This window comes from Westerdykella ornata (assembly GCF_010094085.1).
Source record: "Westerdykella ornata strain CBS 379.55 unplaced genomic scaffold EI97scaffold_6, whole genome shotgun sequence".
NCBI classification, from domain to species: domain Eukaryota; kingdom Fungi; phylum Ascomycota; class Dothideomycetes; order Pleosporales; family Sporormiaceae; genus Westerdykella; species Westerdykella ornata.
In genome coordinates this window covers 642,076-654,908 of record NW_022986856.1, presented here as the reverse complement: position 1 = coordinate 654,908, position 12,833 = coordinate 642,076, and the positions used below count along the sequence as shown (strand labels likewise).

The window sequence follows — 12,833 nt, the reverse complement described above, 5'->3', positions numbered from 1 at the left end:
TTGGGATGGGAGACAGATGCACCTGAAAGTGCTGCGATTTCGTACGAGGCGGGACTATGGACAAGAGCAAACAACAGGCGGAGGAAAACTGGCTACAAAGAGAATCCGGATGGATCAATGACTCCTGCAAAAGGAGAAACAACACCATCGCCAATCACCGATGCCGGCCGAAGGTCCAGCACCCAACGGACGCCATCCCTCTACTCTCAGCGTCTCCTCCTCCGACGAGACACTTCCCTCGGGCACCCATCCGAATCAAACGAGTCCAGAAACCGAAACTCTGCCTCGTCATCCCGGAAGACCAGCTCGCCACCAGGACCCCTCCTAGCGCCATCTTCATCCCACTCTTCGTCTTCGTCCTCCTCATCCGCCTCATTATCCTCCTCACCCTCGTCCACCTCTCCCCACAACACCCCCACCACCTCGCCCAACACCTCAGAAACATAACTCGCATTCGCCAACCCCCTCAACTCCTCCACCTTCTCCAAAAACACGCCCCCCTCCCATCATCCCATTCCGCCATCTCCCGCCTCTCCCCCTCACTCGTCCCCTCCAAAATCTCCATCATCCCCTCCCCAATGTCGCACTCAGCCCGTCCCATCAGCTCCCTCACCTCATACCCCAAAGTGCCCGAACTGAGACACACCGTCTTCGCAATCTTCCTCAACGTCTCCAGCCCGGATCTTTTAGTGGCGAAACTCGCCGTCTCCGCCGCAGCCGTTTCTACCATCTCGTCCAAGGCGTCGGAGATCTCGTCAAAGACGTGGGAGGACATTTCGTAGGCCTGTGATCCGCTGAGGTTGCGGTAGCGACGGTTCAGCGAGTACCATATGGTTTTTGAGTGGTGGTCGAAGTCTACGCCTTTTGCGCGCTCCAGCTAGATCAGGTTGTAGCGAGCGCGAAGGGCAGAGGCGATTTCGGGATGGGTGTGGGCGAAGGAGAGGAGGAGGGTGTGCAAGGCTGTGGGGTCTTTGTCTTGGAGGGTGGTGATGCAGAGGGCGAGGTCGTGCTGGGGCATAACAGTACTGCATGTAGTTGCGCTGGCGTCGCCGGCTGTGTTTGCGCGGAGGCGCTTGCGGGTGTGCTCCATGTTGGGAAGGCGTGCCCAAAAATCGAAATTCAATAGCTGGGATAACGAGGATGCTTTGAATCGAGGATAATGAAGGGAACAAGGGAAGGTGAAAAAAAAGGAGAGATGATGGATTAAGGGTGTGATGCGCGTTGCCCGGGGGATGCACTTGGTGGGCTTGGAAGACGCGACTAACTGTGCACAGTACACGTCTACGCGATGGCACGTGACCGTGACCATTTCTTCCCTTAAGAATTGGTATAAAAGAAGGTTTCGTACCCCCCGGATAGAAAGAAGCACGGATGGGCTTGAGTATAGGACTTCTGTCGGGGAACCACCGTATCCTCTTATATACTCATCAGACGTGCACAAGAGAAACAGAGGATATATGGATTCGCCGTAGGACTCAACAAGGCCCAACCAAATACATCTCCCATCATCCCACCACCACCCTCGCCTCGAGCCCTCTCAACCCCTCCTCTACATCCTTCCCCTCTCTTCCACCCCTCCCCCTCTCCACCCTATCATACCCCTCAAACTCCCAAGCCCTCAACCCCCTCTCAAAACACCCATCAATCTCCTCGACACTCCTCCCCTTCATCTCCGGCACAACGTACCAACTAACACCGGCCCCCAGCAAACAAGCGCCCACGTACGTATACCCCGTCTTCCCCCTCAGATTGCCCTGGTCGGGGTTGAAGATGTAGGGGAGGGCGATGCCCGTGATGGCGGTCGACAGGGCGCTGACGGTCCAGCCGATGCCCTGTGTTTTTGCGCGGAGGTGGAGGGCGGACGTCTCGGCGGCGACGGCGAAGGAGGACGGCCAGACGGTGAGGCCGGCGACGAGGATGGTGAGCATCATGCTGGCGGCTGTCCACCTGATTGATGGTTAGTCGAGAGGGAGGTCATGGCTGATTGCTGAATAGAGAGAGAGCATATGCTGCTGTGATGCGAAGGAAAAGGTGGAAAGAAGAGACCAGAAAAGGGGAGAAAAAAAAAGGAAAAAGTTAAAAACATACCACACCACCCCCTCCGACACCTTCAAACTATTCGCCACCCCCATACCCGCCCACAACCCCCCCACGCCCAGCAGACCCCCCACAATCAACTTCCTCCTCCCGACCCTCGAAACAAGCCAGACACTAACCCCATTCGCCAGCAACCCCAGCACGATACCCAGGATCAGAAACACGATACTGACATCCGCGTCCATGCCCACGACCTGCAGGAAGTAACTCGCCTTGGCCAGCAGCTGGAGGCCGAAGACGGACGGCAAGGCGTTGGCCCACATGACGATCAGCGTGCGGCGGAGGTTATTGGGCGTCGAGGGCCGGAAACATAAGGCGTACGAGGCCGTGATTTTGCCCGCCGTGCGGGTTTCATAATCGATGTCGATGATGAGTTTGTCGATGACGGCGCGGGTGTTTGTACCGGGGGGGTCGAGGCGGGCTTGGGCTTTTAGCGCGTCGTCGATGCGGCGCTTCCGTACGTAAAAAGCTGGCGATTCGGGGATGAGGACGGAGACGACGATGGGCATGAGGGAGAAGGGCCACTGGGAGCCAAACGCGATCGAGTAGCCGTTCCGTTTGGATAGGGCGCCGTAGATGACGAGCGCGCCGACGAGTTGGCCCAACAGCGTGAAGACGGGGAACAAGGCCATGCCGCTGCCTCGTAGGACCGGGGGGAGAGTTTCAGACATGTAGGTCTGGGCGGCCGTCATGACGCCTCCGATAGCTGCGCCTTGGAAGAGTTTGCCCGCGAGGAAGCAGGCTCGTCGTCCGTCGATGGAGGAGGGTATGTACGAGACGTACATGACGGCCACGGAGAGGGCGGAGAGGAACGAAGTCACTCCCAGGCCGATGCGGCGGCCGACGCGGTCCTGGAACCAGCCGCCGGCGACGGAGCCGAACATGGCGCCGAGAGGCGAGGAGACGTTCCAGAGGGCGAGCCAGTTGGAGGGTAGGATCCATTTGCCGTCGAGCTTTTGGCCAAAGTCTTCCCTGGATATGGTTTGTCAGAAGGGGAGGGTGAATTGAAGTGCATTGGGATGAGGACATACTGGAAGCGAGGCATGGCGGATACGGTGCCAACGATGACATAGTCGTAGCCATACAGGAGAATGGCACCTAGTATCTGTTAGAAGGGTCAAGGAGGAACAGTCGTCGATGTCAAAAGGCCAAGACAGAGCGGCTAAGGGACTTGGACATTCAGGAACTCAATACAAGTGGAGGCATGCAGGAAAACAATATGCATTTACGAGATAGGGTATTCATACTGGTCATTGCAAGCGTAATCCACACCACCTTTCTATATTTCTTCACGTTCTGCCACAAGGTTCGCCCTTCATCTCCACTCTGGTTGCTCGCCGTTGTGGCCGTGGTATTCGTAGACACCTCCGTAATCTGCGCCTCTTCGGACTTCTTCTTGACATCTTCGCGGGTGTCCGCCATAACGGCAGTCGCAGTCTCCGCTGAGCCGCGAAAGGCTGGAGAAAATGGAACGAGAAGCTACAGCTGAGCAAAGGTCGTGCTCAGATGAACTGAAAATAATAACGTCGCACGCTGCGGAGAAGTGCTCCCCAAGATGTCTTTAATAAACAGGGTCTGTGCCAAGTCGAAAGCGCCCCCAGGTCCCGACCGCATCGGGCATTTATTACCTGTGCAACGGGCCAGCCAGCCCACCAACAAACTCCCCCGCACAGTGAAGATCCTTGGATCCAACCTGGTCCAGGTCCAGCTTGAGTAACTTTCCAAAACAGGTGAGAGGCCGACCCTTTTTCACACCTCGACTCCGAGATCTTCTTGCCTTGCCCTGGCCCAAGTGACACGAACCCGCCACCTGCCCACCTCGCCCAGCGTCCCGTACGACCATGACATACAGAGTCAACACGTCAGCGGCTGGCAGGGTTAACATACAACCTGCTATGAAATGCACACTTGAGAAACCACATGGACAACTCAATGGTAACGCATCGCGACCCTGCCTCGGTATGCCGCTATAGGAAACTGCAGGGCCAACATGTGTGCGGGCCTGGTCGAAGTACCTCTCTCCGAGGAGAATGCTACTTCGTATCATCCCAGAAATCTTTTCACAGCACCTCCCACATTTTCCAAATCCAACAGGAACGTATCGTGACCGAAAAGTGAGTGCTCTTCGCCCAGTTCGATATGTGTCACATTGCGATTGCCTGCATGTCGCAGCGTGTCCGCAATCTCACGCTGCTGCCAAGCGGGGAACAAGATGTCGCTCGCCACACCAAGGACAAGCGCTGGGGTATTGGCAAGAGGTTTCATGCCAGCCACGAGATCGGCGGGAGGCTCGTTGATATCCGAAACACCCTGGGCGGCTTCGCTGCCGACACTCGCCTCTGCAGGCTGCTCCTTCTCTTCGTATGGTTTCTCGGGCAGTGTGAGATTGCACAAGTCGTCGGTGGCACTTGGCACTCTGGCACCGCCTTGTATAAAGTCTTGGAGCTTGCCGCTGTTCTCCTGTCGAAGGCGGTTGATGCGTGTTCGGTGCTCGAGTCCCAGGTCGAATAGGTCCATGGCCTTTGAAACGTACAGAAGACTGTTGGCGTCGTATTCCAGACACCACTTTTCTCCTGCATGGTCGAGGTAGGTTTCAATGAGGAAATCGGGGCACAAGGCTGGTGGCCGCGACGGGTCCGCCCGCCGCCGTCCGAACCGCTGCTCCCACTCGGGTCCACTTCGGTAGGTCACCGTCGCGATCTCACGAGCAAGCTTCATTCCGGCATGCGGAGGCACGCCGTCGTAGTAGAAACCACGCGCCCAATTGGGGTCCATCATAAGTACTGACAAGCGGTCAGCCGAATCCCGTCCTTCACAAAACATCAGCAAACCTTACCTTGGCGTTGAGTGTGGCGCATAGCGATGCTATACGGGTGGCTGCGCGCGCAACCGCTGATGCTGACTATGCGGCCCACTCGCTCAGGAAAGAGCACTCCCGCCGCGAGACTCTGCATGCCGCCCATGCTTGAACCAACACTGGCGTAGAGCTTCTTGATGTCGAGTGCATCCAGCAGTCGAAATTGCGCTCGAACCATATCCTCCAGTGTAAGGATAGGAAAACGTGTGGCATATCGCTGTCCGTTCGCGGGATCGATCGAAGACGGCCCTGTCGACCCGTAGCATCCCCCAATCACATTCGTGCAAATGACGAAGTACTTGTCCGTATCAAGCGGCTTTCCAGAACCGATGAATTTCTCCCACCAGCCCGGTTTTGGGTTTGTCTCTGTGCTGTGCGCATGGCTCGATGCTGACAGTCCCGTGTGAAGCAAAATGGCATTGCTCTTGTCCTTATTCAGCTGTCCCCAGGTCTCGTAGGCGATGTTGAACTCTGGTAATATGCCTCCCCAATCCAGAAGAAGGGGTTGTTTCGAGTGAAAGTCCTGGTGCTTTCCGCTCGTATACGAGGGTTCCGGGCCGGACAGTGAGCGGCGAGAGCGCTGGAGTAATGCAGATCGAGACTCGACAGCGTCGAGGCATGGGAACGAGAGTGCCGGGTTCGACGACAGAGGAATCTCTTCATTTTGGACTTGCCGTACGTTTACAGCAGCTTGAGCCCTCGTTGGAGTCTGCTGGTGCAGTGTCCGGGACGTCCGTTTTGTGGGTTGCTGTGCCAATCGATGGATGATGGGTCTTGAGACGGGTGTTGGGCATCTGGGTATTGCGCGACCGGCGGCAGCGGCGAGACGTCCAGGAACCCTCATATCGCAGGTCCCTTGGTGGATGAGGATTGTGAAAGAGAGAGGACATGGTGAGACCATTATTATTATTAGAAATCCGCCTGGGGGACAACGATGGCAGCTTTCCTCGAAAACACCAGAGGGTCAAACGCGGGTGCGGGATCCAATGAGGCGGTTGGAAAATTACGTGATTTCACGCGGCTGGCACGGGCCCTGCCAAGGCGGCTCTGACGACAAACCCCTGCTCCACCAGCCCGTCGCCAAAACGAGACGGACCTGGAGATGCAAGAATGGATCCTTCCACCAAGAGGTCACCCCATTCGAATAGACAGCACCTGGTGTTGATTGCCGTACAATGTGTTGGACCGTCGTCGTTGGGACCATACATGGCTCAAATCTTATGAGAATGCGACTATCCTTTGTAACGGGGAAGAGAACTGCTCAGCCACGCTTGATCTAAAGAGGATGCATTTCGTCGTAGCAGCCCTAGAGCCTACAGTACCTGCGCCAAATACCGTCCGATCTGTGATCCATAACGCACAGAAGAACCGACCCTTTTCAAAAGCCTACAAGCCTTTTCCTTGCAAATAATCCTGCACCCTCTCTATCAGTTGCGCCTTCAGACCAGATGAAGACAATCCCCGGGCCTGGAGGAAGTCCTTCAGATGCGCAACCGTCTGTTTGCTGATTTGCCCTCTGTCATTTAACTCAGCCATTTGCTCGTCACTCAGGCCTTGCCCTCCGATATCTTTCTTCTGAGACTGTGACGCCTTTGGCTCCGTCTTGACTCTCTTTTTCGCAGGCTTCCCTCCCCTCTCAATCTCCTCTTCTTCTTCGTTGTCCACCATCGGCCGGGCACTACGCTTCTTCCCTGCCGTCGTTCCCTTCGCACCCTTGTGACTGTCGGGTTTAGTGTGTAATACTAGGGCATTGTACACCTCGTCGAATTCCTCTCCGAACGCCTTCAGCAGCTCCGAGCACCGTTTGTCAATCTGCCTGTATTTAGGAATCGTCCTGTCCTCCGGCTTCTCGGGAAGTTCCTCCTCCAGCGCCATAGCCTGCAAAATCCGGTAGAACCACTGGAGGTCCGGATTCGGATACCTGGAGGGATCGTACACGCCTCCAGGGAGCTGCAAGTTCTCGACGACTTTGCGCATGTCGTCTGTTAGCTCCTCTGTCGTTTTGTATGCGTCTTCCATCACCACGGGTTTACGGATATCGTCTGCGAAGGGAAGAGGGACTAGCCATAGGCCTGGTGGCATGGTTTGCTCGCCTGTCTCGGGGTCGAGGCGTTCTTGCCCTGGTATAATGGCGGTGATGACGGGGGCGGCATTGCGGCGGGCGATAAACCACGCTACGGCCATCTTCTTGCTCTTCAGCAGCTTTTGTTGTAGCGCTGAGAAGACGCGCGTCGAGCCGATGAAGTCCGCCTCTGAGGGGTAGATGAAAGTCGCCTTCGTGATATTCGCCCAGATGGGAAGCATACTGAGCGGCTTGAAGCCGATGATTCGGATGATAGGATCGCCGAAGCATTGTCTTATCTTCACAAATTCCTCTGTCGTGAATGTAACCGCCTCGCCTCCGAACCTGTACGCTTTGCGGATTTCGCCTTTTTCAACCACACGTGCCGTATCGTCAGCGAGTCGCGACGTAGATAGCGTTGCAACCTGCAGCTTCTCGCCGCCAACCCAGACATAGCAGGATTTGACATGTTCTTGACGTTTGATAAGGATGAAACCTTTGACGCCGATGCGGAAGCCCGGTCCCAATTCAAGCGGGAGGCTGAAGAGCGCGCGGCGAGGGGTGGCTTTTGAGTTTATGCTGGAGAGCAATTGTTTGAGGAGGGTGAGGCCATCAGAGGACTTGGTAAGGGAGGCGGTGGAAGAGGGGAGGACGGGGGCGTCAGGATCGGAGGGGGACGAGGGATAAACGAGGTCCTATACGTGTGAGCCTAAGAGCGGAAGGGTGCGACTGAAAACATACATTATAGAAGCGCGTGCGGTCGAAGCCGTGGCCTGGTCTCGAGATAGGGAAGAGATCAATTGTGCATCCCAGATCGTATAAGTCTCTCGCTCTTGTAACCGCCGTGTCCTTATCTTGCTTCGTTTTTGCAGGATAATCATTATCCGTTACCAAAAACAGCCGCCTTGACGAGAAGTTGGGCGCCTTTGTAGTGAATATCTGGTTTGCACAGAAGAGAACCGTAGCAATGCTAGCTGGCTTATCTGAGGGCTTCAACAGCTCAGCCGCTTCCTCTTCATTCTCGACTAGGTCTCTTAACCGCCTGACATCCTGTGCCGAAGGTACGTCTAGATCCGAGAGTAAGTAGCAATGCTGAAATGTTGTGTCGCCATCGCCCAGATCGGTCTTCTGGGTCCCAAACAGCAAGATGCCCATCATGTCATTTGGATTGGAAATGATGCGCTGCTGCATCAATTGATATGCACATTTGAGAGCAGCTGATGTTGCCGAGTCCCGGTCGGCTTTCTTGTCCTCGGATTTGGGTGGACGTTCCAGCATGGTTGGACTGACGTCAATGGCGAAGAGCACGGCATCTTTGATGGTTTTGTAGCTCTGTGCGATGTTAGACGATTTAGGTAACTAGAGTAATGGACATACAGAATCATCGAGCTCCTCCTCATCCTCGTCTGGTTCTTCGTCTGCCGGGCCGTAACGCTTTTGATAGTCCATGTTGAGGACAACGGATGTAAGCAAACGACGGTACCGTTTGCAGTGAGTCTCCTACTGAAGGAATGCGAAGCGCTGTGGCAAGGAGAACGCATGAGAGGATGCAGTGATGTCTGCGGCGTGAGTTCAATTATCGCGAGATGAGACCTAAGGCAACAGTGGCGCGCCTTGAGTGAGGTGCGAGCGCGACGCCAGAGCACGTGCTGGAACGCCTGGGGAAGCCCCATTTGGAGACTAGCGCCGGGAGATGACCGCATCAACACCGACCATGCTTCTGGTTTCGGATCGCCAGTGAGGCTTGTAATTCCTACCAATCTCACTCGTCCAATCTCAATTGCATCTCGCCAGGTCCCCGCCTTCTTTTCACACCTCAGCAATCCATGAACATATTATTTCGTTGCTGACTTGACGCAATAAATATGGCAATGCGCGCATGCAGGCGTGCGACGCCGACTACACGTGTCCTGCGACAATGGACAAGAAGTATGGCGACCATGGCTCCACCAGTAATGCAGGACTCGACAGGCTCAAAAGGCCCGACCGCCATGGTGTTCATGAATATGGGCGGCCCCTCGACGACGGCGGAGGTTGGCGACTTTTTGAGCAGATTATTTGCAAGTCCAGTTTATCCAATCGATGGGACTTGAACTGACTTCCACAGGCGGATGCTGATCTTATTCCTCTTGGCCGCCTACAGAGTTACATCGGGCCGCTCATATCGCGACGACGTACGCCGAAGATTGAAAAACAATATGCCGAGATTGGAGGCGGCTCACCTATTCGCAAGTGGTCCGAGTACCAGGCCGCCGAAATGTGCAAGCTTCTTGACAATATGTCGCCAGAGACAGCACCGCATAAGCCGTATGTGGCATTTCGCTACGCCAATCCTTTAACGGAGCACATGTATCAGCAATTGCTCGAGGACGGCTTCGGAGGCGGTAAGGGGGGAAGGGCCGTTGCCTTCACACAATATCCCCAGTATTCCTGCTCAACAACGGGCTCCTCATTAAACGAACTGTGGAAGTGGAGAAACAGGCTGGAAGGGAAAAGAGCAAACGGGGAGGTCGAACCGCAGGGATCCATTCAATGGAGTGTAATCGACCGCTGGCCTACGCATCCTGGACTCGTCGAGGCCTTTGCACGGAATATCGAAGCGACACTGGCAACATACCCTCCTGAGCGAAGAGACGACGTTGTCTTACTCTTCTCCGCTCACAGTCTACCCATGAGTGTGGTCAATCGTGGAGACCCATACCCCGCCGAAGTAGCCGCGACCGTGTATGCGGTCATGCAGCGCCTGGGTATGAAGCACAAATATCGCCTCGTCTGGCAATCGCAAGTCGGGCCACAGCCATGGCTTGGAGCCCAGACGTCTGATACCGTGAAGAACCTTATGAAGAAGGGCAACACAGATATCATTTTGATTCCAATTGCATTCACGAGCGATCACATCGAAACATTGTATGAGCTCGACAAGGAGGTCATTGGAGAAGACGCAGGTGGACACCCAGGTGTCAAGCGTGCCGAGAGTCTGAACGGCAATCCCGTCTTTATCCAGGCGCTTGCAGACCTCGCAAAGGAGCATCTACATAGCGGCCTGGCATGCAGCCCGCAGATGGCGTTGAGATGTCCCGGTTGTGTTAGTGAGAGGTGCCTACACCAAAAGGAGTTCTTCGCCGGACAGGCGAAGCATCTGCAGGCGATATAAGGGGGCATCACGAGGTAACATACAAGACCGTTGTACATTTACGTGTATATAGTCACAATGCAAGCAGCGAAGTGGACATGGTTTCGCGACGATATATAGATACACTTTGGATATAACGCCTCTATCAGATCATCACGTGACCGGATGCAAATTCTCCGTCTGGTTTCACATGCAAGATCGAGGCCGTCACATTGTCTAAGGGCCAAGTTTGTGGTTGATGTATCTGGCATACAATTGCTTTTATTTCACCGTCTTGAGGTCAAAATATATGCGAAAAGCACTCCAGGGCTGTTTGACCAACGTTGAATCCGCTGACATATGAAAATCGGCGAATGAGATGTTGACTGGCCCGTGCTGAACCGGACCCAAAGCTCGACTCCCAAATTGTTGTCTCGCTGACGAGAACGTCTTCACCCTACCAAGTCTTCAACAACGTCCCCCGACAACCCTTCCTTGCTTGGTATCGGATCGCCACGATGCTGTCGCGGACAATTAGGAGAAGTTTGGCGTCGCCGCTCCGGCGCAATGTTCTGGCGCCCGCCACGCGCCCTGCCTTCAGATCCGTCACCACCGACGCAGCATCATCGCACGCCGATAAAGAGTCCGTGCCGAAGGTGAGAATGAAGTCTCATTTCTTTACTGAAATCTCCGTCTCTCTGTGATTCCACTCGCTGCCTCTGTAATACCCCACAGCTGGAGCAGCCGTTGACTTGATACAGGAGGATGATGTGCCTTTCGAAGTTCGCCTGTCGGATGAGAGCTTCGAAACCTACGAACTCGACCCTCCCTCGTATACGCTCTCTACTACAAAGGCCGAACTCAAGCAGATGTACTACGACATGGTCGCCGTCCGACGCATGGAGATGGCGGCCGACAGGCTCTACAAGGAGAAGAAGATCCGCGGCTTCTGCCATCTGTCCACCGGTCAAGAGGCTGTTGCCGTCGGCATTGAGCATGCCATCGAAAAGTCTGACCATGTTATCACCGCATACCGATGTCACGGTTTCGCCCTGATGCGCGGAGGCACCGTCAAGTCTATCATTGGTGAGTTGCTCGGAAGGCGAGAGGGTATTGCCTACGGAAAGGGTGGCTCCATGCACATGTTCGCACCGGGGTTCTATGGCGGTAACGGTATCGTCGGTGCTCAGGTCCCCGTTGGTGCCGGCATCGCCTTCGCGGAGAAGTACATGGGCAAGAAGAGCGTTACGTTGGCGCTCTACGGAGACGGTGCCTCCAACCAGGGACAGGTTTTTGAGGCTTTCAACATGGCCAAGCTTTGGAATATTCCCGTCATTTTCGGTTGCGAAAGTATGTTCTCCCACATTCCTGGCTAACTGCAGCTGACATTAATTACTAGACAACAAGTATGGCATGGGTACTGCCGCCAACCGCTCCTCCGCACTCACGGATTACTACAAGCGCGGCCAATACATCCCGGGTCTGAAGATCAATGGTATGGACGTTCTGGCCGTGAAGGCAGCCGTCCAGTATGGAAAGCAATGGTGCGCTGAGGACAAGGGTCCTCTGGTGTACGAGTATGTCACGTACCGATATGGTGGACACTCTATGTCTGATCCCGGCACTACCTACCGCGTAAGTTTGCTCATTGTCCTTCTCTGCTCAGTTGCTAACAAGATGTGCAGACACGTGAGGAGATCCAGCGCATGCGCAGCACCAACGACCCCATTGCTGGGCTGAAGCAGAAGATGCTCGACTGGGGTGTTGTTACCGAAGAGGAGCTCAAGGCGATCGACAAGGAGGCTCGCGCCAACGTTGACGCAGAAGTTGCTGAGGCTGAGAAGATGCCACCCCCCGAGCCGACCGGAAAGGTCCTCTTCGAGGATATCTATGTCCGCGGCTCAGAGCCCCAGTTCATGCGCGGCCGCATCCCGGAGGAGAACTTTTACTACTCTGAAGCCGACATGGGCAAGGAGCAGCCCGCCAGGGCGAGGACTTAAACTGGAAATATGCTTTGGTTCGGTGTGGAGTACTTTGTAATTTTACCTTGAACCCGGCGGTTGCATAGTAGCCTCTGAGCGACGGCGCGGGTGTTTTCTGCGGTTAGGCCTGTGATACATTTGCGATAGAAAACATGACTTCTTTTTCATTTGCATGACATGTTTGGGCATAAATATTGAGCGCGGAATGGGACTTCTACAGCCCGGGATGATTGTAGCCTACTAGCCTAGCCCGCTTGCATCTGCGTCTTCACGCCTCTCCACTCTGCCTTCAGCGCCTCTTCAATCCATCTGCACTGCGTCGGTGCCACCTCGCTGCGAATATACTCAACCAGCGCACCTGCGCCCGGCGCCCCCTCCATGATGCCAATCGCACCTACACGCGGCAGATGCAAGGCAGACGCCAACCGACTCTCCGACGAGGTCGAGAGCGCAACGAGTCGTGTAGGCTGCGCGTCTTTCCTTGTGGATAGGTGCACCAATGTCGGGAGATGGGCGTGCGGAAGAGATGACGAGGGTTGAGGATGGGGGATGATGACAACTGTTAGGGGCCGTGGTGGTGGTAATGTAGGATCTCTCTCTTCCTGGTTTCCGGAGTATTGTACACCTTGCATGGCATCGTCTTGACCGTCGCCAGGTGCCTCGTGCTTCGCCTGCTGCGCTGCTGGCATAGTTGGCGGCGCCGTGGCTGCGGCTAGGGCGGAG

General features: G+C 55.2%; 6 protein-coding genes across 6 annotated transcripts; 3 read left to right on the top strand and 3 right to left on the bottom strand.

Annotated features, from left to right (window-relative positions):
* Nucleotides 1-56: 56 nt before the first annotated feature.
* On the top strand, nucleotides 57-782 carry EI97DRAFT_457177 (uncharacterized protein; the record flags this gene model as incomplete). Its single annotated transcript, XM_033800796.1, has 1 exon — nucleotides 57-782. One exon carries the CDS (start codon nucleotides 57-59, stop codon nucleotides 780-782), a length of 726 nt encoding a protein of 241 aa, XP_033655479.1.
* Nucleotides 783-1,505: 723 nt separating this feature from the next.
* Nucleotides 1,506-3,519, bottom strand: EI97DRAFT_374406 (MFS general substrate transporter; the record flags this gene model as incomplete). The annotated part of the gene is made up of 4 exons (XM_033795452.1): nucleotides 1,506-1,947; nucleotides 2,092-3,069; nucleotides 3,129-3,195; nucleotides 3,345-3,519. The coding sequence occupies 4 exons, from the start codon at nucleotides 3,517-3,519 to the stop codon at nucleotides 1,506-1,508; spliced, it is 1,662 nt and encodes a 553-aa protein (XP_033655478.1).
* Nucleotides 3,520-4,140: 621 nt separating this feature from the next.
* On the bottom strand, nucleotides 4,141-5,798 carry EI97DRAFT_441225 (homoserine O-acetyltransferase; the record flags this gene model as incomplete). Its single annotated transcript, XM_033799686.1, has 2 exons — nucleotides 4,141-4,880; nucleotides 4,934-5,798. The coding sequence occupies 2 exons, from the start codon at nucleotides 5,796-5,798 to the stop codon at nucleotides 4,141-4,143; spliced, it is 1,605 nt and encodes a 534-aa protein (XP_033655477.1).
* A 390-nt stretch (nucleotides 5,799-6,188) lies between these two features.
* On the bottom strand, nucleotides 6,189-8,629 carry EI97DRAFT_466050 (DNA-dependent protein kinase). The gene is made up of 3 exons (XM_033801514.1): nucleotides 8,394-8,629; nucleotides 7,758-8,348; nucleotides 6,189-7,711 (listed from the first exon to the last, which is right to left on the bottom strand). Exons 1-3 carry the CDS (start codon nucleotides 8,463-8,465, stop codon nucleotides 6,341-6,343), a joined length of 2,034 nt encoding a protein of 677 aa, XP_033655476.1. The 5' UTR covers nucleotides 8,466-8,629; the 3' UTR covers nucleotides 6,189-6,340.
* Nucleotides 8,630-8,762: 133 nt separating this feature from the next.
* EI97DRAFT_466049 (ferrochelatase) lies at nucleotides 8,763-10,420 on the top strand. Its single transcript, XM_033801513.1, has 2 exons — nucleotides 8,763-9,076; nucleotides 9,124-10,420. Exons 1-2 carry the CDS (start codon nucleotides 8,882-8,884, stop codon nucleotides 10,168-10,170), a joined length of 1,242 nt encoding a protein of 413 aa, XP_033655475.1. The 5' UTR covers nucleotides 8,763-8,881; the 3' UTR covers nucleotides 10,171-10,420.
* Nucleotides 10,421-10,507: 87 nt separating this feature from the next.
* EI97DRAFT_432029 (uncharacterized protein) lies at nucleotides 10,508-12,381 on the top strand. Its single transcript, XM_033798074.1, has 4 exons — nucleotides 10,508-10,784; nucleotides 10,890-11,478; nucleotides 11,528-11,763; nucleotides 11,814-12,381. Exons 1-4 carry the CDS (start codon nucleotides 10,647-10,649, stop codon nucleotides 12,126-12,128), a joined length of 1,278 nt encoding a protein of 425 aa, XP_033655474.1. The 5' UTR covers nucleotides 10,508-10,646; the 3' UTR covers nucleotides 12,129-12,381.
* The last annotated feature ends 452 nt before the right edge of the window (nucleotides 12,382-12,833 follow it).

Excerpts from the sequence above, each read along its gene's own strand:
- EI97DRAFT_466050 (XM_033801514.1), bottom strand. The coding sequence starts at position 8,465 with ATGGACTATCAAAAGCGTTACGGCCCGGCAGACGAAGAACCAGACGAG. Across the intron at positions 8,349-8,393 it reads AGGAGGAGCTCGATGATTCT|AGCTACAAAACCATCAAAGA; the intron begins GTATGTCCATTA and ends AACATCGCACAG. Across the intron at positions 7,712-7,757 it reads ACCGCACGCGCTTCTATAAT|GACCTCGTTTATCCCTCGTC; the intron begins GTATGTTTTCAG and ends TCACACGTATAG.
- EI97DRAFT_466049 (XM_033801513.1), top strand. The coding sequence starts at position 8,882 with ATGGCAATGCGCGCATGCAGGCGTGCGACGCCGACTACACGTGTCCTG. Across the intron at positions 9,077-9,123 it reads ACTTTTTGAGCAGATTATTT|GCGGATGCTGATCTTATTCC; the intron begins GCAAGTCCAGTT and ends TGACTTCCACAG.
- EI97DRAFT_432029 (XM_033798074.1), top strand. The coding sequence starts at position 10,647 with ATGCTGTCGCGGACAATTAGGAGAAGTTTGGCGTCGCCGCTCCGGCGC. Across the intron at positions 11,479-11,527 it reads CGTCATTTTCGGTTGCGAAA|ACAACAAGTATGGCATGGGT; the intron begins GTATGTTCTCCC and ends ATTAATTACTAG. Across the intron at positions 11,764-11,813 it reads ATCCCGGCACTACCTACCGC|ACACGTGAGGAGATCCAGCG; the intron begins GTAAGTTTGCTC and ends CAAGATGTGCAG.